Genomic DNA, 26050 nt, shown 5'->3' on the forward strand with positions numbered 1-26050 from the left:
CGAGGGCCCTTCCCCCTATTGACGGAGCAAATAAATGGGGAAAAACGGGGAAAGACAGAAAAAAAAAAGAAGGGGAAAGATAGGAGAAAAAAAGAAGACGAAACATAAAAGGAGGAAGACGAGTGAATAAAATAAGGTCAGGAGAAGACTTGGAAAATAATTTTTGAAATATTTAATGTCACTATATTAAAATTTCGCTCGCGCATCACGCTCGCATTGCCTGTTCGATAAGATACACATCTCGGTCAATATAAGCTGATATATAGTTCAAAATATCAAGTTTTTAAGTCAATATACAAAACATAATTCAGCTCGGACATCGATCTTTCATTTTTTTTTTTTTTACCAATTTATTTTTTTAAGTGCTCTGGAAAATGTCAGTTTTATGGTGTGAATCAACATTTGCAACATTTTGTGCGCTCGCATTATTTGCTAAGTAGGCCTACCTATTGTCTTTTTGTATTTCATATAAGATTATCTAAATATTCCTTTTCAGTGTCTCGATTCTAAAAAAAATGAAGGCCTATGCTAACCCTGTGCTCTCGCATTTTGGTGAGTTATGTACACCTATATATTAATACTATAACAAACTACTTAAATTCCCCCCATTTAAAATTTCGGATCGCGATTTGCGCCCGCGTTATTTGCTAAAAATATATCAACCAATGAATCCTATTCATGATTACAAAAATACTTAAAATTTCCAGTTTTCAGGCCACATTCACCGTCAACAAATTTCACACACTCATTAGGCTTATTAGATTAATAAATATGAAATAAAATTTTATGAATCCATAATAACTAAATTGTCCCTTTTTCATAAATAAATATCGACACGTTTTTAGAAAAAGAAATAGAAGATAGTCATCATTCTTATATGATGACAAAATATCCTTAGGCCTAAAATGTCTCGATCCTAGGTTAAAATAATAATAAAATATCAGCTCACGCTTCTCGCTCGCATCATTTATTTAGTACTATCCACATCGACGTCACAGTTTCCCTATATACACAGTGCTGTAAATAGTGCTTAAATTGACTCATTTCATATCGGAATTTCAAATATTATTTTCAACTCGTCGCATTATTGATTTTTATGATGAAAAATGAAATGTATTCAGAATGCAGATTCTGTCCAACTCTAAAACACGCGCACGCATGTTTTTTGAGATACGCAGCTTGATCTTATTCAAAACGTATTAAAATTATCCAGTTTCAGATCAGAATATCAAAAATTTTCTGCTCGCGTATTGCCTGTTTATATAGTGAAATATATGTCCTGCCCAAAAAGCTTAAATTAATGCGGCTGAATTAAAATACCTCTTTTTTACGATAATAGACAAAAACAATGTTTTCGAGTTTTAAGTCTGTTTAGCGAGATAGATATCCTGTTCAGGGTCACAAAAAAGGGTTATTATCAAATTCAGCTCGTGCTACGCGCTCGCAATATTTCATCAATGAGGTATGCATCCTCTGCATCAATCCCACATGTAAGTGTTAGTGTTTTTCAAGTCAACATACATAGGCCGATCCAAGGGGCAAAGATTTTGCCCCCCCCCCCATGTTGGCGCAAAAAAGGGGTAAGAAACAGAAAAAAGAAGAGAAAAAGCACAAGCAATTAGAATAGGAATTATACCTTAGTCCTTCTTAAGTCAGTATATAAAAAAATTGAGCTCGCGCTTCGCGCTGGCATCAATAAATTGTTTAGTTATATACGCATCCCGACCTGACAGGTTTTTTATGCGAACGAGAAGCACAAGCTGAAAATATTTGATATTCTAACCTGACAACTGAAAATGTATTTTTCATTTCATCATTATAAAAGTTTTCAGCTAGCGCTTCGCGCTCGCATTCATTTCTTAATAGATATGCATCGTGTTCATCATAACAACTACTAACATAGGCGGATCCAAGGGGCCCGAGGGCCCTTCCCCCTATTGACGGAGCAAATAAATGGGGAAAAACGGGGAAAGACAGAAAAAAAAAAGAAGGGGAAAGATAGGAGAAAAAAAGAAGACGAAACATAAAAGGAGGAAGACGAGTGAATAAAATAAGGTCAGGAGAAGACTTGGAAAATAATTTTTGAAATATTTAATGTCACTATATTAAAATTTCGCTCGCGCATCACGCTCGCATTGCCTGTTCGATAAGATACACATCTCGGTCAATATAAGCTGATATATAGTTCAAAATATCAAGTTTTTAAGTCAATATACAAAACATAATTCAGCTCGGACATCGATCTTTCATTTTTTTTTATTTACCAATTTATTTTTTTAAGTGCTCTGGAAAATGTCAGTTTTATGGTGTGAATCAACATTTGCAACATTTTGTGCGCTCGCATTATTTGCTAAGTAGGCCTACCTATTGTCTTTTTGTATTTCATATAAGATTATCTAAATATTCCTTTTCAGTGTCTCGATTCTAAAAAAAATGAAGGCCTATGCTAACCCTGTGCTCTCGCATTTTGGTGAGTTATGTACACCTATATATTAATCCTATAACAAACTACTTAAATTCCCCCCATTTAAAATTTCGGATCGCGATTTGCGCCCGCGTTATTTGCTAAAAATATATCAACCAATGAATCCTATTCATGATTACAAAAATACTTAAAATTTCCAGTTTTCAGGCCACATTCACCGTCAACAAATTTCACACACTCATTAGGCTTATTAGATTAATAAATATGAAATAAAATTTTATGAATCCATAATAACTAAATTGTCCCTTTTTCATAAATAAATATCGACACGTTTTTAGAAAAAGAAATAGAAGATAGTCATCATTCTTATATGATGACAAAATATCCTTAGGCCTAAAATGTCTCGATCCTAGGTTAAAATAATAATAAAATATCAGCTCACGCTTCTCGCTCGCATCATTTATTTAGTACTATCCACATCGACGTCACAGTTTCCCTATATACACAGTGCTGTAAATAGTGCTTAAATTGACTCATTTCATATTGGAATTTCAAATATTATTTTCAACTCGTCGCATTATTGATTTTTATGATGAAAAATGAAATGTATTCAGAATGCAGATTCTGTCCAACTCTAAAACACGCGCACGCATGTTTTTTGAGATACGCAGCTTGATCTTATTCAAAACGTATTAAAATTATCCAGTTTCAGATCAGAATATCAAAAATTTTCTGCTCGCGTATTGCCTGTTTATATAGTGAAATATATGTCCTGCCCAAAAAGCTTAAATTAATGCGGCTGAATTAAAATACCTCTTTTTTACGATAATAGACAAAAACAATGTTTTCGAGTTTTAAGTCTGTTTAGCGAGATAGATATCCTGTTCAGGGTCACAAAAAAGGGTTATTATCAAATTCAGCTCGTGCTACGCGCTCGCAATATTTCATCAATGAGGTATGCATCCTCTGCATCAATCCCACATGTAAGTGTTAGTGTTTTTCAAGTCAACATACATAGGCCGATCCAAGGGGCAAAGATTTTGCCCCCCCCCCCCATGTTGGCGCAAAAAAGGGGTAAGAAACAGAAAAAAGAAGAGAAAAAGCACAAGCAATTAGAATAGGAATTATACCTTAGTCCTTCTTAAGTCAGTATATAAAAAAATTGAGCTCGCGCTTCGCGCTGGCATCAATAAATTGTTTAGTTATATACGCATCCCGACCTGACAGGTTTTTTATGCGAACGAGAAGCACAAGCTGAAAATATTTGATATTCTAACCTGACAACTGAAAATGTATTTTTCATTTCATCATTATAAAAGTTTTCAGCTAGCGCTTCGCGCTCGCATTCATTTCTTAATAGATATGCATCGTGTTCATCATAACAACTACTAACATAGGCGGATCCAAGGGGCCCGAGGGCCCCTCCCCCTATTGACGGAGCAAATAAATGGGGAAAAACGGGGAAAGACAGAAAAAAAAAAGAAGGGGAAAGATAGGAGAAAAAAAGAAGACGAAACATAAAAGGAGGAAGACGAGTGAATAAAATAAGGTCAGGAGAAGACTTGGAAAATAATTTTTGAAATATTTAATGTCACTATATTAAAATTTCGCTCGCGCATCACGCTCGCATTGCCTGTTCGATAAGATACACATCTCGGTCAATATAAGCTGATATATAGTTCAAAATATCAAGTTTTTAAGTCAATATACAAAACATAATTCAGCTCGGACATCGATCTTTCATTTTTTTTTTATTTACCAATTTATTTTTTTAAGTGCTCTGGAAAATGTCAGTTTTATGGTGTGAATCAACATTTGCAACATTTTGTGCGCTCGCATTATTTGCTAAGTAGGCCTACCTATTGTCTTTTTGTATTTCATATAAGATTATCTAAATATTCCTTTTCAGTGTCTCGATTCTAAAAAAAATGAAGGCCTATGCTAACCCTGTGCTCTCGCATTTTGGTGAGTTATGTACACCTATATATTAATCCTATAACAAACTACTTAAATTCCCCCCATTTAAAATTTCGGATCGCGATTTGCGCCCGCGTTATTTGCTAAAAATATATCAACCAATGAATCCTATTCATGATTACAAAAATACTTAAAATTTCCAGTTTTCAGGCCACATTCACCGTCAACAAATTTCACACACTCATTAGGCTTATTAGATTAATAAATATGAAATAAAATTTTATGAATCCATAATAACTAAATTGTCCCTTTTTCATAAATAAATATCGACACGTTTTTAGAAAAAGAAATAGAAGATAGTCATCATTCTTATATGATGACAAAATATCCTTAGGCCTAAAATGTCTCGATCCTAGGTTAAAATAATAATAAAATATCAGCTCACGCTTCTCGCTCGCATCATTTATTTAGTACTATCCACATCGACGTCACAGTTTCCCTATATACACAGTGCTGTAAATAGTGCTTAAATTGACTCATTTCATATTGGAATTTCAAATATTATTTTCAACTCGTCGCATTATTGATTTTTATGATGAAAAATGAAATGTATTCAGAATGCAGATTCTGTCCAACTCTAAAACACGCGCACGCATGTTTTTTGAGATACACAGCTTGATCTTATTCAAAACGTATTAAAATTATCCAGTTTCAGATCAGAATATCAAAAATTTTCTGCTCGCGCTTTGCGCTCGCATTATGAAGATACCAAAAATTACCCATCCTTTTTCATGATTGACAAAACATGACTCGAGTGTCCCGTTGGGGGGTTTGAAATCTCACCTTTTTAGGATGGAATATCAAAAATGTTCTGCTCGCGCTTCGCGTTCACATTATTTAATCGTTGAAATATGTAACGTCTTAATGGCTAACTGCAAAACGTCCTTAACAGGTCCCTTTTCGACTAGGCCAGAATGCATATTTAACACTTCTGATCGCGCTTCGCGCTCATGGTAATTATCTAGTTACATAACGCGTTCTGTTCAGGTTCACAAACATTGCCCAGAATTTTCAATTTTCAGGACAAAATACATGAAATTTCATTTTTTTTTAGCCTGCATAGGGCTTATGAGATAATTACACATTCATGTTGATTATAAAGTAAAGCTAGGAAATGACTGTTAGGACATGGGCGTTTTGCCACCCCCCCCCCCCCAAAAAAAAAAAAGAATCACGACCAAGAAAAAAAAGAGAGAAAAGGAAAGGGATTAGGATGAAATATGATATTATTTTCCAAATATTATGTCAAAATCTATCACAACCTTTTTTTTTGTAATAAAAATGTCAGCATATTTGCTTGCTCGCTTCGCTCACTGGACACTTCTTATTGATTTTATGCGATACGCCATATCGAGCCCCCTCAAAATTGTTGGCTCATTACGCCACTGGAACAACCCCTTCAAAGATAAAAAAAATAAAAATCAACATTGAGCGGCCGACCGGGGAAAATATGGGTGAAAAAATTCGCCCCCCTCCTTATTTGCGGAAGCTGGGTCCGCCCCCGGAATTAGGCTTTCAGGATAAAATACATGAAAAATAAAATAATAAATCAGATCGCGCGCTTCGCGTTCTCATTATTTATTTAGGCCTTGTGAAATACCTCAATGTGTTTTTAAAATAAAATCTCAGATATTCTTTAACTTCTACCCCCCCCCCATTTCATTGATTTTTTTATCTTGGTGCCCTCTACAAAAGTTCAACAAGGCCCCCCCCCACCCCCCCCCCCCCCCGTGCACCCATGCTGAATAAATGCGCCACTAATGAGGAGAATGAGTCGATTGCTTCGAGATTGCATTATTCCCAAGAAGTTATCATTAATATTATTGAAGGCTATATTCTAAAACAACTAGTAAAGAGACTACAGCTCCCGTTCACACAATATTCTAGTAGGGCCTTCTCTGGTGAGAAGTTAAACCAAATTGAAACCCCAAAAATCGCTCGCGCTTCGCGATCCCATTGATATTTCATTATATATTCATGGATTTTTTTTCAAGCACACATTAAAAGAGTGGTCTTTAATTGCCCTATTTAATGTGATTATAAGATAATTCAAAATCCATTCAAGGCACTTAAGTTAGCCTGGCTGGGAGGGAGTGGGCGCCATTTTTCGAAAAGTACACATGGGCGCCAAGAATCAGGTCAAATTTGGGCCCCCCTTCTCACGAAATCCTGGATCCGCGCCTGGGTTCTATAACAATAACCCAATTAAGGCAATCATCCCCTGACAACTACTTTGAGGAAAATATGATCCCCATATTTTTACCGCCGGGGACTGTTACCCCCGGAAATTTACCCTCCAGACAATTACCCCGGATAATTACCCTTAGTACGGAGCCTTTAAAATGCCATCGACGTGACGATATGGCGTGAAACTTTATCTTGCCATGTATAATTAATAAGCTTATTATTTCGACATGGCGATATATTCTATCTTGTCAAGTCGATATGTCGACATGGCGAGATATGAAGTGTACAAGTCCCGGCGAGAATCCCGATATATTGCCATGTTGACATATAACTTGTTACAAGTCGACTTGGCAAGATAAAATATCTCACCATGTTGACTTATAACTTTTTATATGTGGACTTGGCAGGATAACGTATCTCGCCATGCGGACATAATAAGCTTATTTATACCCCTTTCATATTGCGCCTTTCACCGGCGAACTTCACCGGCGAAGTTCGCCAGCGAAGGGGAAAGTGTCCAGTATGAAAGGTACACAGGAGAACTTCACCGGTGAAGTTCGCCGGTGAACTTCTCCACCTCTAGAGGTGGAGAACTTCGCCGGCGAAACTGTTTCACCGGTGAAGTTCGCCGGTGAAAAGGCCAGTATGAAAGCAAACCGGAGAACTTCTCCTCTTTAATGACGTCAGAGGTCAATTTTTTTCTCTCTCAAAGTCCCCTGCACCGAGATTCCGCGCGCGATAGTTGCAAGCTCAGCTGAATGCTATGGCCAAGTAGATACCCTCGAACATTTTTTTTTTTTTTACTAACAATATTTATTAAAAAGCACTTTTTACATGTATTAAAATGCGTTATGATATAAAAACAAGGTGATATTGTTTGTTTTTATCGTAATACTTCCAAAATATGTTGTAATTAATTTTTTTGATACCTTTTTGTAATAGGTAAGAAGTAATGTTTACAATTTTCTTTCGTTTGTTCTGCAATCGCCCGTTGACTTTCGCCGGGGAAGAAATGTCAGTGCGAAAGGGTACATTTTTTTCTTCGCCGGGGAAGTGAGGAATGCGAGGCGGAGAGGTTCGCCGGCGAAGTTCGCCAGTGAAAAATGAAGAGGGCACTATGAAAGGGGTATTAGTCGACATGGCAAGATAAAGTATATCCTGATCATAGTTTTACACACACCGCGGACTATCGGACCCGCGGACTATCGGACCCGCGGTCTATCGGACCCGCGGTCTATCGGGCTGTAACCATATAAAACTTGTATCCACAACATTTACCTAAAAGAGTGAATGCATAACTTTATGTAAAATAGGAAAAATAACAAATTTTAAATGACCGTTTGATGGATCTAGCTCCTTTTGGAACAAAACTGTTTTAAATTTAGCTCCTTTTGGAACAAAACTCAAATTTGCAATCAATTTTTACCAACCTCTCCAAATATTTTTGTTTCAAATGCGATATATTGCATTTGATTCCCACGTCTATAAAGATACATATATAATCAATTTTGATCAAAAGTGGATTTAGCTCCTTTTGGAATCAAGCTCTTCATTTGATAGTTTTTTAGATAATTATTGCAAGATATATTACTTTCTAAATTATTAGGCCATTTTTTTATCAAAAATGAAAAATCGTATTGAAATCAAGTATTGAAAATAATCCATTCATTTATATCTTCCAGGCTAAAGAAGACATTGAGACTTTCCTGAAGGTGGCACAAGATGGCACCAGTGATGTTTTGGAAATCATAGCAGATCGCACAGAGTGAATTAATGATGATGCTCAACTGTGACAGGATTGAACCAGTGTTATGATGAGTTATTGATGTGCCCTTTTCATAGGTTTAGACCAATGTCATCGTGATGAATTTACCCTCATACCCATTCTGGGGAATTTCAGCTTGCAGTTTTCTGATGTAGTATTAAAGATTTATTAAATGGACTGATGAAGGTCACATGTAGCTCGTAATAATCATCATCTGCCTTGCAAAAGCTATTTTTTGAAGTGTGGAATTGAGTTTGAATTTTACAAAATGTAATTTTGTAAACTGATGTAGCTTTCTTGACTTATACAAGACTTATTTTGTCAGCTGTTTCTCATATAGCTCCACCTTGAATTGTAGGTTTGGAAAGTTTATATTCTTTCATGACAGCATTTCATCAACATTTGTCAACTGAAAAAATCAGATCTTACAGCTTTCCTTGATTTGATATGGTAAGAAGCACAAGTGATTTGACTGTAACTGTTAGATGAAACATCAAACCATTCATGAAATGCTCCCAAGGTCCAGTAGTCCTAGGTCCATCTCCAAACTATTCAATATACGGTCAAGAGGCTGATCTTTCTCACTAGGTTTAATGTGAATTACACATCCCACTGATATGCAGTGAGTTTTGATAAGAGCGCTATGAAACACCTTGAAATGCACCCCCTAGATGTGTTCTTCTCATGTAATATGCTACATGTATGTCATCAAGAAGCTGCATTGTCTCTTTCTTCTCGCCCAGTGTAACCATAGCTTGTAAGACCCAGCAAGATTATTTATCAATTAAAAAAAAATATGTGATGATAATCCACAGGATTTATATTGTGCCATATTTCTGACAAAAACATTCATAGGCGCAGGCTCATCCAATTAAGCTAAATTAATACACATCTGCTGAAATAAGTGAGTATTAAGAGAGAAATGCGCAGAGATGCAATATGACATGTTGAATATTTCTAATTTTCTAATTGTATTATATTTTGCTAATAATATCTAAGTCAATGAAATTGGTCCTTTCAAGTATTCTGAGTCAGCTGCCAACAAATTTCTTGGTTTCAGTTTGGTTTTGGTTTATTTTCATATCTCAAAAAATATCAAATACAATGTAACGTCCATCAAAAGACAGTAAATCATTAATAATAAGATAATACAATATTCATAATAAGACAAATGTTATACAATTGAACGTTCAGATTGGAGACAGATATATTAATAAGATGATGATATGTAGGGCAAACTATTAAAAAGCAGAGCTTGTGATTTATAGTTTCCTATTAATAAAATTATAAGTAATTGTCATCTTGTTTTAATATCAATATGTTACAAGAAAAGAAAGAGAGAGAAAAAAAATATTTCCTATAAACAAGAGAAAGAAGAAAAAAAAACAGAAAAAAAACAGAGGGAGGTGGACTGACAATAGTTAAGAGGAACACTAGGGAGCCGAGGAATTGTCATTTAGATATTTGTTTAGAATATAAGTTTTCAATTTACGTTTAAAAGTATATATAGAATTGCAATCTTTAAAGTCGGTTAGTAGATCATTCCAAAATAATGGACCTGTGACAATAATTGTTTTATGTGAAAAAGCTGTATGAGTACGTGGAAGATGATAATAATGACTTCTTTTATTTAATAGTGTCTAGTTGATTTTTTTAACAGTAGGCTAAGTAGATTAATTAGCTATGGCTGCTATGAGATATCGCTCATTCTCTGAAAATTCATATTGAGCAAGAAAATTATTGATAATTAGTTAACTGAAAATACATGATTTTTCATAGTTTATTGAGTGTAGTATATATCAAATAAATTCAGTGAAAGATATTTTTTATTCAAAGACTTTAATCCACTCCATCCTGCCTAGTCATTGTGCCTTAGTGTTGTACTTAGTGTACAAAAATGTCTTTCACTTTCTGCAGTAATATAATATAGTGCTGAAATATTTTGTATGTTTTTGCAATATATCCTGAATACAGCTAGTTCTTTAATTAAAAAATCCTTGCTTTATGTACATGTACATCTACATGTATTTACTTGGTGCACTAGCATATGGTCTAAATCTCAAATTGTCCTATACCATTATGACAAAAATCACTAGGTCTAGTATCAGTTTGGTCTAATTACTATTTAGCCCAATCATCACCTAGTCTACCTGTAATACTTTGTGTGTGTTTTTCTTGTACTTTGCCATTGAATAACTTGGTTCATACACTTTTCATCTCATCATATACTGTACACTAAGGCCCAAATTCTTGAAGGTGGGCTAACTTAGCCCTTGGGCTAAAACGTGTCATTTGACGTCATTGGCCCACGGAGGCTAAATTTTGCATTTCTTGAAGGTAGGCTAAGTTAGTCCATGGGAAAATTTTAGCCCAGCCTAAGTTAGCCCACCTTTAAGAATTTGGGTCTAAATGGTATTAGACCAAGTGGATATTAGACATCGTTCTCATGCTTTCTAAAACTAGTTTACTGGAAACCAGTTCAGGAAACCAGTTTGGAAGATCGCATTGCTAGTGTTCCCACTTGATCACAAGAAAGTGGTTTTCAAAATCACTTCACATTAAGCGATCTTGTTTCTATGGAAATACTCTCAGTTGGGCGACACATTTCGCGCGAAATTCGAAACCGCAGCGTAGGCATTCTACTCCTGTCGTGTGGAGTAGCGCGTTCAACATGTGCGAAGATCGCTTCACGAAGAACGGTTGTGTCCTCGCGCTAAAACCAGTTTACTGAGGTGAAGCGATCTTGAAAACTACATAGCGAGGTGGTTTTCCAAACTGGTTTGAAAGATCACTTCCAAGACCGCTTCAGCTGTTCTCACTACGCATTAAACTAGTTTCCACTAAACTTGTTTCCAGTAAAGAAAGTAGTTTTAGGAACGTAGTGAGAACGGTGTCTTAGATGAAATGGATATAACCAAACGGTAATAAAGCTAAATGACAATTAGATGAAAGGTGAACTGGTAGTAGATGACGTAGGATTAGTTCACGTGGGATGAGACCAAAGTAGGCTATGGTCATTTCTTTTTTATTTTGCCAGCACTGCATGACATTGATGTGTGTAATGAAATGAGTACAACTGTTAAATTCCTTTTATTAAATCTAACAAAACTTAGACCATGTGGGTCGTGGGATGGTACCAAAAGGAAAGTAGAGACAGTGTGTGTAAGACCAAGTGGTTATTTTTTTCATGTGTTTACATACTTCATGAAATTGATAATGAAATGAATACAACTATGGATGATTTAGACTGTGTTGGATAAAAAGTAGACAATGTGTATGTATAATTGGGTTACACTTCGTAATTCCGAAGGTTCTTTATTCCGAAGGTTCGTAATTCAGAAACACGTAAATTGCCTATACCTCGATGTTCGTTAATCCGAAAACGTAAAAGGGTTCGTTAATCCGAACATTTGTGGCGTTATTCCGAAGGTTCGATAATGCGAAAACGAAATAAGGTTCGATGTTCCGAAGGCTCGTTAATCTGAAAACGAAATAAGGTACGTTGTTCCGAAGGTTCGTTTATCCGAAAACGAAATAAGGTTCGTTGTTCCGAAGGTTCGTTAGTCCGAAAACGAAATAAGGTTCGTTAATCATTTCGTTTTCGGATTAACGAACCTTCGGAATTACGAACCTCACTTCTTTTTCGGACTAACGAACCTTCGGAATTACGAACCTCATTTCGTTTTCGGACTAACGAACCTTCGGAATTACGAACCTTCGGAAATACGAACCTTCGGAATAACGAACCTTCGGAATATCCGAACCTTCGGAATAACGAAGCTTCGGAAATACGAATGTATGCGGTATAATTGTATACCAAGTAGTAGATTTTCCACTATTTGATTTGCCTTGTATTGTAGTTACACCTAGTAACTCCAAAACAACTAATGTTATTTCATTGGAAATAGCATAACATCTTTTGTTGGCCTGGAAATGTTTTTTTGCAAGTGTGTCTTTAGCCTTACTATTGTTTTTTTTAATAGTTCGGAAGGATTCAGATATTCAGATATTCAAAATTTATTGTCATGCTCAAAATAAAAAGAAATTACATTGGCATAAAAATCATGTCTTCTGCTTTCTGAGGGAACATTTAATTCTTAAATGTGTTTTCTCTATCTTGAAGAAATAATTATATATAAAAGAACTTCTGAATGCCTTATGTATTAATGCATATATTGTGCACGCAATGTGCTTTGTTTTTGTTTACATTTGAAAATTCTATCATGAACATTCCTATTATATTAATTGGTCTTGTATGCTCTGATGTTATGATCTTCTGTTTCGAATCATTTTTATCATTTTTTTGTCCTATATATGAAAGTGTACTAAATGTCCCTACAATGCCTGCCTGTATGCGTAGGTATTTTGATAGTAACTTTTAATATAATAATAAAACTGGAATGTGCAATGCCATGATTAATTGCATATTATTTTTTGCAGTAGTGTACAGTTCATTATTGGACCAAATCAAATTTTGATATGTATTTGCCTGTTTTATATCAAAATCATTCTTTTTTATACTTAATTATATGAAATATATCAAAACTTTATTTCTTTTACAAAGTAAATTAAAGGATAATCAACAGATCACAGAATTCATTTTTAAGGATTCAAACATTCTACTTCATTTGAGGAGAAACTTTGAAATATTTGATATTGCTTGTAATAGAATTGCAGTGATGTTGATGAAATGTGTGCAATTATGCGAAACGTGCTTACAAAAGGTAATACAGGGTGTATCGAATAAAAGGAAACCCAAGTTTGATTGAGTATAATTTTAAAAATATGGATTTTTTTATTATAATAGTCATATCACTAAAAACTACAACTCTTTCCCTTTCCAATGACACCTAACATAGCTTACAGGGTCCACGCTTCACTAAATACCATCCTTTTGAAATATTTATACAAAAGACACGGTGGTTCACTTTCATTGCCTATTGAGTGGCTTCTTTGAATGTGCCCCAAAATGATTAGCAATTCAAATGATTTCAGTTAAGCATTCCAATTACTTTTAATTAAATGAATTTGGTGAATGAATTAGAAATGTCTATTCATTTAACTAAACAAGGCTTCTACTCCATGATTTCCAACATGGTGCAACTCACAACTGCACAGAGATCTTTCTTGGTAAAAAAGTATCATGAGACAAGGAGTTATCTCCAGACTCAAGAAGCATTTCATTTAATGTTTCCGGATTGGGACCCCCCTACCAAGAAGACAATATGGCTTAATGTGCGCAAGTATGAAGCAGAGGGAACGAGCCATAATCTCAACAAAGGAAGATCAGGAAGAAGTCAAAAAAGCAAAAGCAAAAAAATCTGGTTTCATCACACTCACCTTTTCTTTCTCATTTCATCAGCATTTGCTTGAAGAGTTCAGAGACTTATTCTTATTTGTTACAGACATTTAAAAAAAGAAATGACCAAGAAGTGAAGAAAAATAAACAAAGTTTGAAAATGAATAATTGTTGATATGTATCATCATTTTGTCTTCATCCTAAAAAAGTTTAATTTTGAAAATGAAAGATGCGTGAGAGTGAACCACTTGAAATTTTGTAACACTTTTTTAGAACAATGGTGTTCAGTGATGCATGAGCATGACGAGCCAAGAGTGCTATCATAAGAAAGGTAATGAGTTGATCTATCTGTTGATATAAACCCCACTATTACCAGAGTTATATTTTTGAAATTATTATTGATCAAATTTGGGTTTCCTTTTTTTCGATACACCCTGTACATGTACCTGTAATCATTATTTCTTGTTCCTATCATTTTTTCCCCTTTTATTGCGACCATTTTGTTCTAGTTTCTCTGACTCAGTATGACACATTTTTTCCCTATTTTTTTTCCTAATCCATTTATTGTCCCTTTATTTGTTTGTTAATTTGAGTTGGTATATTTTCCCCTTTTTCCAGGGGGGGGGGGGGGGGAGTCTAAAAATCGATATAAACTGTTTATATTGCTTTTGTCATATACGATAGCGCAATTCTTTTTACTGCATTGTAACTGACGTTTCTTTTTATAGTTTGTATACTGATAATGCATTCCATTAAAATCTTATACCTTTATTTCTATTTTGTATTCTGAAATATTTGCTGTAACTGCCATAGTGTTAACGTTGCAATCGTGTGCAGCTTGTTTGAATAAAGTTGAATATTCCTTCAAACTGAATTTGATGTGATTGTAATACTTTGATATTTCAGTGTCGTCAATTGGTATTATCCTGTGCATTAAGCTTATCTGTTGATAACACCTGGATACTTTCATCGGTTATATTTAAGAGAAAAAATGGAAAGCGTTGAAAATGAGTTTTGATAACGTTAGACAGATTTTATAGCAGATCGCATAAAGGAATGGATAGATACAGAAATTTGAGAATTTAGACTTGAAAAACACTAAGTAAAGCAAATCCTACTTTGCCTTTAGATCATTAAAATGGAGACAATTTCAGATGAAAGTCCTCGTCATGAAATAATGTTCATCCTTGGGCCTTTTTAAATAGTTTGGTTAGATGATCGACTTTAAGTTTAGTGAAAGCCTCGTGCATAATTCTTCCTCAGCTTGCATCTTAACGCAAAGCCATTCCCACCAATAAGTGCATCTCAATAAATGGAATTCGTGCAATCTATACACTAAGAAATTCTCTTAATCGGATTTGAAATGAGAATGTTAAGTTTGCCTTACTTCTACAAATAAACATATATACAGTAGTTTCATATTTTTCATGTTCAGTGTGCAAATGATCGGATTACCCACCCCTCTATTTCTTTCGTGAAATGTGAAAAATTGCCCTCTTTATAATGAAAAAAACATTGTTTGATTCCTGTGGAATTACCTTTGCTGTAACATTTTGTTTCCTTATTGATCACCTCTGAAGTTTTTATCCCTACTTGGTATCAATTATAATTTCTCTAATGTGCGCGTAAGGTTCTCCAGTCGCTCTTAAAGTCGCTCTTATCTTACGAACAGCTTTATGAAACTGCCCCCAGGATTAATCTAACCTGAATATACGATCTGAGCAGCTTCCGAGCCATTAAAAGATTATCAGAAAATCATCATGCACACAAATCCATTAATTGAGATTAGCAGAGAGAGAAAGAGAGAAAGCAAAAATAAGCGCGATAAAATAGAAAATAAGGAAGGGGAAATGGCTCAAGCTAAAAATGTAAAAAAAAAATAAAAAATTCTGCATCCCTTTTACGAATTTATCTATTGAAAATACATAGATTTGCTAGGGCCTACCTAGTAGTATGAGATTTATAATCCACTATTGCAATTACCTAATATCGAAGCTGAGAATTATATCTTAATGAAAAGATATATTTTGTATTATTCGTATGTAACATAATGTAGAACTTAATCTTTCACAAAATATTGTTTTATTACCTACTTTATACATCCAGTTCAAGTAATCAACTATCCATATTTCATCCCTTTTAATTGAACTGATATACATCATCAGTATTGGTAACATGCCTATAATATAACCTCACAAGTAGTTAAATTTGGGCTCGGGTTCCACACTCCATTGTTGCATGTGATCTGATTAGCACCCTCTAAGATACTGTATCCATCAGCACAAGAGAGCGAAGCGATCGAATGGTGAGAGTATATATCACGAGTAGAGAGCAAAGTAGGTTGGTCTATGGCAGGGTCGTTGCAGTCCACTGAAAAAAAAAATCCAATATGAGAATTTTCCATTAGAAATGATTAGAGCAATTTCATGTTTGTTTGTATGTTTTAATTTGGGAAGAGGGGTACAGGGCCCTGGGAACGATTTTTTTTACAGGAGGTGCTGATGTAAATTGACACCCCCCCCCCCCAAAAAAAAAGAGTTTCAATACACAATGATCGAAAGTCTTTTGGGTCGAGAGAAATTTGACAAGCAAAAAAATGAAGGTCATTTTTGTTTTTCCTGTGGTGTTGCCTATGGAGAATAATGCACGCAGCACCCCACTTCCCAGGGTCAAGGGGGGGGGGGTTGATATTTCTGTGTCCCAGTTGACACGTGACTATTTATTATTTCAATTGTAAACGATATGTATTCACGTCAAGTTAAGTCTTGTTCTCTTTCTCATACTTCTTGTGGATCACCATCAATCAAGGAAATGTTCTTTAATTTTCAAGTTAAAGACAAATCATATACATATATCGACATAATACATTTTGAAATGTGGGAGACCTCCATCTTAAGCTTAGAGTTTGAAATTGATAAAGGCCTCGAAAGGAAAGCGGATAGAAACCCAGACTAACAGCATGAACAGTGCAATAAAAGAGACTTATCTTTTATTGCACAAAATTACAGGAATAATACAAAAAAAGTAGACAGGGAAAGAAAAATTCAAATGAGAAAGTTATAATCATAATGCTGATAAAAGTGAAAGTGCAATTGCAAGTGTGCGAGAGTGCATGTGCGGGGGCGGGGGGTGTTGTATTTTCAGTTGGTACGAAACACACAGATATTTTAAGTATTATATTTTAACAGTGTATTTCTCTGCAAAACAGCTTTGATAAATTATTCCATAAATCCGCACCGTAATGTCTAATTGATTTGTGTGCTATTATTAGTTTTGGATTTGTCAGATGAAATTTGCCAGAGTTTCGTGTTGGATAATAGTGGATGGTGTTGTTGATTGTGAACATATTTTGAAAGGAAGGGGGAAGTATTCCCTTTTTGTATATGAACATGAAGATTGCAGCTTGAAATGTATTTACATCTGAAATTTTTAATGTTCTTAATTTGAAAGATAAAGGACTGGATCTAGCAAAATATTGTGATCCTGTGCAAATATTACCAAAATTTACCCCCAAACTATGTTGCAATATGATATGTGAGAGAGTACCAAGACATAAAGAAGTATTTTAATTTGTAAATTTTCCCAACACCTGGATACGGAAGTGGTGGTTTGGCGTAAATGATTATTCCAAGATAAATTTTCATCAATAGTTACTCCTAGAATCTTTGAATGTTGTTTTTATTTAAGGTTACGTGTCATAATCGTTATTTCATCGTTAACTGCATGGGTATTTTAAAGTTAAAGTGCATGAAATGTGTTTTGTTTATGTTTAAAGACAATTTGATGCATTCAACCAGGTAGACACTTTACATAATTCATCATTTAAAGTAAATATTACAACTTCTAGTTTTGGGTGAGAATAAAAAATATCAGTATCATCTGCAAATTGGATAACAGATAATAATGGGGAAGTATTTTATATATAATTGACGTATAATAGGAAAAGGAGCGGCCCCAAAATTGACCCCTGAATATAGGGTGCTATTCTACAGTTTTTGAAGGTTGAATCTATTCCATTAAATGTAACATATTGTTGTCTATTATTCCGTATTAATGTAGTTTATGAATATTTTGTGATTAAGTGTATCGAAAGCTTTGCTTAAGTCCAAAAATATTCCAATTATATGTTCTCTGTTAGAAACCGCTTTTGTAATTTCGTCATAAATATTTGATAGTGCTAAGTCTGTCGAGTGATTTTTTCTAAAACCGTATTGATTTGGATTCAATAAATTATGCAAGTTTTAAAAATTGTATAATCTTGTGTATGTTGTTTTTTCTAAGATTTTTGATATGCTACATAGAATTGGGCGGTAATTACTTATTTCATGAGAATCACCTTTTTTGTAGATTGTGGTAATCTTTTCGGACAAATACCTGATGAAATAGATCGATTAAAAATATAAGTTAATGGATCAACAATAGTATGAAAATTGTCTATAAGCATGAATGTACTTATCCTATCATGTCCTTGTGACCTACTAGAGTTCAACGATTTCGTGATATTAATTATTTCAGTAGGGTTGGTGGGATTGAGAAAAAGATAATTTTCGAATGGCGTTGAAATGAAATCAGTAAAATGGCCGTTGTGGCAATTACCTAATTGATTTGCTAGTTGGGGGCCGATGTTACTAAAATAATAGTTAAAGGATGAAGCATAAATGGATTGATCTGGGATTTTATCACCGTGTAAAGTTAGTTAATCCTCAGGTAATGGAGAATTTTTGCCTAATAATATTATTTATAACCCGCTACGTGGCCTTAGAATTAGAACTAACTTTAGATAATTTGTCTGAATAATACATCTCTCGAGATATTCGTATTAAGTTTGTAAGTTTGTTACGATATTTCTTATATTTTTGCGTGTTTGTAATGACTGTTTCTAGTATGAATTGATTGTAGAATCCCCTTAGTGATCCACGGGTTTGGAGCCTCTCTTGGTTTTTTGCGCTTTCTTACAAGTGGGAATTTTTTTATCGTAAAAATGCTGTAATTTAAGATTAAATTTCTCATAAGCAATACGCACGTTATTTTCACTGTAAACATCAACTTTCCAACATTCTTCAATAAGGTCCTCTTTAAATGAATCAATTTTTCAAGGAGATTCTAATCTATAGCTGGGAGATTTAATTTATTTTTAGATGCGTTGGTTTCGGAAATGGTGAATATTGGTAAGTGATCTGATACTTCTGAGTAAAGCAAGCCGCCGATAATTGTTTCATTATGAATATTAGAAAGTAATGTTATCTATCAAAGTCGCTGAGGCTAAAGTGATTCTTGTAGGTTTGTTTATATATATGTTTATGAGAAAGCAGATGAATGCAGTGAAGAAATCTTTCGGTAGGTTATAATGATTTACATTTAGAAAAATGACTCCATCATATCAGTTATTTTTATATACATATATATTTGTAAAATTTCTTTCTTGAAAATTAGGCGCGCGGGGCGGGGAGAGGGGGGGGGGGGAGTTGTATTTTCACATCCCTACCCGGGATTTTCCCCAGTGCTTACAATGCGTTTTCCTATCCTCTCTGTATTTACAATACGTTTCCTATCTTCTATGCAGTGGCGTACAGAAGGGGCTTGGGGCACTTGCCCCCAAGCCCCCCCCCCCCCAGTCCAATTTTAACGACCAAGAAAAATAGAGAAAAGGAAATGGAGAAGGGCGAAATATCATATTATAAATCTTTCACAAAATTGGGTTTTTGTAATATAAAAATGTCGAATTTTTGCTCGCTCGCTTCCCTCCTTCGCAACTTTCTACAAATTCTGCCCAATAAGCCATATATGAAGATTTGAAAAAAAAATCATAGTGAGTTTCCCTTTTGTATAGATTTTATTAGTGTACTAGCATGTTAGAATATTTGTAATGCTTGAATAATCGTACATAAATGTGTTAGAAATTTTGAAATAGGGGACAAAACGGCGTCCATGTAAATCGTACGGGACGCAGGACAAATAATATGATCACATGAGACTTACATAGCGCACTTTCCATCTTGATTAGATGCTCAAGGTGGTGCTTCAGAGCACAACAATAAAACCAAATTACATTATAATAAATGTTTGAACAATAAGTTGATGTCAAATGGGTGAAATACTGGACTTTCCCTTGACATCCGGGACATCTGGCACCCGTCTTACAAATAGTTATGATTGATCCAATCAATCACAACTATGGAAATCCAGCAACGTCAACATCTATTATGCCTATTTGTTCAAAATATTTCTAACTATGATGTATAATAGCGCATTTACTGTTTATTTGTAAATGGCAGGGTGCTTCTATTTGTTTACAAAGGACATTGTTCAAATTTCCTGAAGATAAAAATTATGACGTCAATGGATTTCCATATACATACGATTGATCGGATCAATCGTAACTCTTTGCAAGACGGGGTCCTGGTCACCCTGATCTTATGCAATGATTGGCTTAACAAAATATTACGAGGAAACGACCACTTACATTTGCATGTGACATCTGATAAAGGGAATTGGAAAGAACCATCTTGCAAACAGAATGTGAAGGGTATACCACTTAATGATGAGCCTTCTTTGCAGGTTATACTAACGAAGTCACCGTTATAGAACTCAATGGCACCTGAGTTCAATAAAACATTGGCGTCCATACCAACCGCTCTCACACAAGCTAAATAATGTAAGAAAAATAATTATCGATATTATAAGGAAGGATTCAAAGAAAAAAACGACAACATTTTGAAATCGGAATAATTAGATTAAAAGGAGACTTATAACAATACCTGCCACCATGGCCACGGTATTGAACCATGGAATTTGCAATAACAAAACAGAGAGATAAATGGAGTATTAGAATTATGATGTCAAAGTTCTTGCAAAGTCCTGAGAGGCTGAGATATCTATTATCTAGATTAATTATTTCCGTGAAACAATATAACTGCGAACCACAATGTTCATTGTCCTCTGTTTTATGATTGTCCGCCGTGCCTCGTAAAAAGTAATATTAAGGCATTTAATTCAATTTAAGTCACAACTTATACCCCTTTCATAAACCCATCCTCCAATTAGCCGCCTAAGAGTAATGCGGATAATTCAATAAAAATTGCGTTCATAAACTCCGAAAATAATCCGCACTATTTTTACGAGCGCCCGTCCTGAAAAAGGCGGATAATCGTCATGACAACTGCACACGCCCCCTCTGATGCGGTTGTGTTGGAAAAGGGTGACCTTGTGACCGCACCATGGCAATTATCCGCATTATTTGAAAATGCGTTCATAAAGTCAAAATCTGGTCCCGATGCCGCTATTATGCGGATAATTGCAGCATCAAAATAATGCGGATAACTCTGGTCCTCCTCCGATTTTACGACCAAATTATGCTGCTATTAGCCGCATAAAAATTGGGTTTATGAAAATAAAATAATGAAATACCTGGACATCTGAAATTCGTGTCAGACCAGAGTCCATCTTGACATTCAAGTATTGCATTGTTGCTGTTCAGACGACACGTAATGTTATTCCCTGAGCCATGCATAGATGATGTACCTTCTTGGTACGCACCCAGAGGAGCTAAACATGGAGCTGTGGAGAGGTTAGTAGGGTCATCATACTATCTTTCTTGAAAAGCTGGGGAGCGTTTCATAAAATGACTTGTCGGATCCCCCCCCCCCAAACAAAGTGTGATTTATCCGACAGTTACCATAAAGGAACTGCGCTTCTTAGTTCTTACCCAATCATGATAGAGGATAGGTGTCGGATATGACAACATATCGGAGAAAAACGTTGATAAAACGCTTTCCTGGGACCAATTGCAAACAAAATTATGCGATTGACACTTAACACATTAAACAAACTCCAAAAAAATTGTCAGAGTGATTTGGGTGCAGATTTGTCCGAGGTTTTACCACATTCCACCAAGCAATAAAGACAAAGTGACTTCAAGTTAAAACTGAGGCAAATCGTCATTAAAAATCGAGAACTGTAAGAAATCTGATATAATTATCAAAGAGTAATTTTAAGTTCACACAATATTGAAACAGCCTCCAAACCTAACTATGGTTTGTCATAAATTTCCCCGGTGTAACTCTCGAATTAGATGTTTATACAACTCAACAACTCAACTATTTGTTTGTGGATTGCGTAGCGATCTTTGTTTTAAGATCTGAAATGAGAGTTGATATTTGAAAATATCAATGAGGGGCAAGTTCTTTCTAAAAAGCCAAAAATCTGTCAGTGGCAGGGGCGGCGATCATGGGGGGGGGGCACAATGCCCCCACTTTTTGAAACCCTGATAAAGTGCCCTTTTTAACCAAGAAAAATGTCCCCTTACGAAGTAACGTGTACTGTGCCCGAGAATGGCCCGTTTATTTGGGAGCAAGTGCCCCTTGCCTTCTTGTAAGTGCCCTTTTGGAATCAGTGCCCCTTTTTGCCCAACAAAAGTGCCATTCACAAACGTGCTCTGTGCCCCTTTCACCTGAAAAGGATCCCTTTTATGAGTGAGCAAGTACCTCCTTGTCATCTTGTAAGTGTTTCTCGAACCCTTTATACCAAAGAAAAGTGCGCTTCACGAACGTGTTTTTTGCCCCTTTCACCTGAGAAGGATATGTTTTATATGTTAACAAGTGCCACTTTGAAACAAGAAAACAATATTCTCATTTTTAGATGTTACTACTTGATGTTACTACTTAATACATGTATGAAGGGGGAAAAAACTTGTAAGAATAATCATGTGAGTGAGGTAGATAAGCAGTGGCGTATAGATGGGAGGGGGGCTTGGGGGCTCTTCCATGACAAAAAGAGAAAAGGAAATAAATTGAACGAGAGAAGGGTTCAATATCATATTATTATCTAAATATTATGTCAAAATCTATCATACAATTGGATTTTCTTTTGTTAAAATGTCAAAATTTTTGCTCGCTCGCAGCTTGTTATAAAATTTACATGATACGGCATATCTAGCCCCCTCAACGTTTTTGGCTCATTAGTCATTAAACCACTATATAGATAAGTCTTTTTTGTTTTTGTTTTAAAATAGTTCCCTTTTCGAAAGAAAAGGTGCCCCCACCCCCCACTTTGAACTTCGCTCCGCCGCCCCTGGTCAGTGGGATGAGGTAGTCTGCAGGTACAGACCACTGGTTTTCGTAATTTGCATAGTGCATAATGCAGAGTCTGAAGTAGTGAGACTAGAATCACAATGCAGCTGGCTTTTATTTGAATTTGGAGTCTAGTCTTAACTCCAGACATGGTTTTGTTAAAGTGTAAAATCTTAGTATGTGCTAGCAGACTAGCGATTCGGGGGGGGGGGGGGGTCCCCAGTCCTCAGGTACGTAACTATGTATGTGATGTTTTGCATACCTTGACATTTTGTCTTGGTGGGATCTGGTTCCCAAGTTCCATTATTACATGTTGTTGAAGGTGGTCCTTCTAAAGGTTCCGAGTAATCATTAGCACATTCAAAGGTTACCACATCATAGTGTGTATAGGATGCTTTATTTCCTCCCACAAGGCGAAGTGATTCATGAACTGTTGTAGGAGACTCGCAATCGACTGATCAATGAAATGATAAAAATCAATAGAATTTGTTACACTCCAAATTCAAGGATATAAATTGAATCAAGATCGGCTATGAATATTGACCAGCCGAATATGGAAATCGTTATTGATTTTAAGGATTGAATCTTAAATCTCAAAAGATTCAAATTCAAATGTTTTAGCTTTATATTTAAACCCGCAAGGTTCAAATCTAAAGGTAATTGAGAGTTTAAAAATCTTTAATGGAAAATATTCACCCGCGCTCTCACGGCGTGGGACTCCGGCAGCCGATCAGTGGGTTGATATAAGACTGTATGGCAAAGTAAGGAAATTCTTTTCCCTTTAAACTTTGAATTTAAGATTATGTGATTAACTTTTGAAATATTGCATTATGAGAAATATACGATTACCCCCCCCCCCCCATCCCTAAACTCCGTTTTGTTATTATATTTGTGGCAAACTTACGATCACACGTGATGTCTTCTAGTGGATTGGTTAACATTCCTCCACTACATACTGTGAAAACAGCCCCTGATAACGATGTTCCGCTGGGACAAGAGATCGATATAAACTGGCCCTCGTAATACGGATCATCGGGTACAGATAACAACGGATCCAAATTATCCGGCTTCATGCATTCTAGAAGATGGCGATTTGATTGAATTGATTATCAAACGATCCAAGTCAATGGCGTCGTTTCTGTGTATATCGAACCAATTATTGAAGAAAAAAAATCCCCTCCACAGAGATTTTATTATTATTGTGTACAATTGTTTTCTCTCTCTCTTTTTATAGACGTGCCACATATATGTTACATGTATATTATTTGGCGAATAAAGATGATATATATATATTAACCTTTTCAATGACAAATCAAATTTACGGCAGTAAAATATAATGCAACAGTAACTGAAACATATAGTAAACGGTAAATGTGTTAATTGTACAAAATGAATGAAAATGAAATGGTCATCACACCAATAGACGGAATGGTGATTAGACGAATTGATGATTGGACCAAATGGTTATTGGACCAAATGGTTGTTAGACGAAATGTTGATTGACGGAATGGCATTAGACTAAATGAAAGTAGACCATGTGGTGAGTGGAGGAGTTGCCAGTAGACGAATTGGCAATTTTTACCTATTGAACTGTCGATTAATATAGTAATTCATTTATTTTGGACACTTCTGGTGCAGTTCCGGGATTACGCTGCACAAATCGGCTGATGTAGGCCTATACAAGCAACTATTTAAAATGTACATTATCTCAATTGGCCAAGAGGTGAACTTGTGTCATTTTGGTATTTGTTTCCTAAATTCTATATTACAAAATGATATACATGACGAAAATTCATGGATGCAACTTTCGGGTTGCGCTCAGTGCACAAAGATTGTTATTATCATTTGGTTGATTCACTTTCTGATTAGGTGGTATGTCTCTAATCCCGTATTGCATTCACCTTCTGAGTATAAGAGGAATTACCTGCATCTATCTAACTATATATCTATCTGTCTGTCTATCTATCTATATATCTTTCTATATATCGATGTATCTATCTATTAATTCATCAAAAGGTCAATGGAGCATATACATGAACGTCCATAACAAAAAGATTTCAAACCAAATCAGTCTTCACTTACGTGACCTGCAGAAATCCAATGTCAACGCTGTAAAAATTAACGCAACGCACAAGTTCCTCATTTTCTGTAAATATGGGAATATTGTGATATACTTCATCATTTACAATCTTTTTCTCCCAATTGTGCTAAGCCTATATATATTTATTATTTGACTACCCACGGCTGGTTTTCGTCTTCGTTAGCTGAACTTATTTAAAACAAATATTATATGTTCAGTAATAATTCAGCTCAAACGGATCTCCTCGTCGTTTGTTGAGGTAAGCTCTATACTGATATCTGATATGGGAAATACACCCGTTCATTTACCGATTCCAAATACGTTTAATAATCGAATTAGGAGACTGACTTATGCTCAGTCAGACAAACGAACCACATTTCAACTCGACCAATGGTATGACCTCAGAAATTAAGCAATCGTTTTGATTGGTCTAGAATCGGTTTGACCAAGGAGGAAGCTCCTTGGTTTGACTCGTGTGACTGGGCATTGTGTCATAGAAACTCCAGAAAACGTGAGGGCTTAGAGCACCAATTCTTTCGATTTTCCTTTAAAATATAACATCAAAGTTTTAATAAGCTCTGAGCAAATTTGCTTTTTAAAATGATGTACAAGCATTCAAGTCTACAAATTGAGAGCTTTAAAGATGACAGCAAATAGACATTATTCTAAATCTACTACCATTATGAATGGAAATGAACATATTATCTCAAATAATATAAAGAAACCAGTACACTACAAACAAATCTTTCAAGTTAACAATTTACATTTCATACAAAAGCAAGCCGCCATGAAATGGAATGAAGGTCTAGACTCGATGCAAAATTATAATGTTTGAGAAGGCAAAGAATGGCATAATAATGAAAACTTTGTTCAGCCTCTTGACAAGTTTCCTTATTCTAAACTTAAAGAAAATAGACCTTCACTAAAAAGGGAATCTTTGAGATTCAACTGTTAAACTTAAGAAATTAATAAAGCCAGACATGGTCCCGTTATGTCGTCATCATAATAATCATCATCATCTTCATCATCATCATCATAATCATTATCACCATCACCCTAATCATCATCATCATCATCATAATCATCATCATCATCATCGTCATCATCGTCATCATCATCACTATCATCATCATAATCATTATCATCATCATTGTAATCATCATCGTAATCATGATCTTACTCATTATCATCGTCATCATCACCATCATCATCATCATCATCTTTATTATTGTCATCATCATTATCATCA

At 35.2% G+C, this 26050-nt stretch overlaps 2 protein-coding genes across 2 annotated transcripts in view; one reads left to right on the top strand and one right to left on the bottom strand.

The window, feature by feature from the left end:
• LOC129274787 (formimidoyltransferase-cyclodeaminase-like) overlaps positions 1-9715 on the top strand; it is a 56653-nt gene extending 46938 nt beyond the window's left edge. Inside the window, exons 15-16 of the mRNA XM_064108992.1 lie at positions 4335-4390; positions 8272-9715. Of these exons, the coding sequence (XP_063965062.1) occupies positions 4335-4370 (36 nt within the window). The 3' untranslated portion in view covers positions 4371-4390; positions 8272-9715. The remainder of the gene's footprint in view (positions 1-4334; positions 4391-8271) is intronic.
• Positions 9716-14144: 4429 nt separating this feature from the next.
• LOC129274367 (sushi, von Willebrand factor type A, EGF and pentraxin domain-containing protein 1-like) lies at positions 14145-25140 on the bottom strand. The gene is made up of 6 exons (XM_054911190.2): positions 24804-25140; positions 23626-23799; positions 22984-23175; positions 21061-21210; positions 20117-20299; positions 14145-16023 (listed from the first exon to the last, which is right to left on the bottom strand). Exons 1-6 carry the CDS (start codon positions 24901-24903, stop codon positions 15833-15835), a joined length of 990 nt encoding a protein of 329 aa, XP_054767165.2. The 5' UTR covers positions 24904-25140; the 3' UTR covers positions 14145-15832.
• Between the last annotated feature and the right edge of the window lie 910 nt (positions 25141-26050).

This window comes from Lytechinus pictus, chromosome 13 (genome assembly GCF_037042905.1).
Source record: "Lytechinus pictus isolate F3 Inbred chromosome 13, Lp3.0, whole genome shotgun sequence".
NCBI classification, from domain to species: domain Eukaryota; kingdom Metazoa; phylum Echinodermata; class Echinoidea; order Temnopleuroida; family Toxopneustidae; genus Lytechinus; species Lytechinus pictus.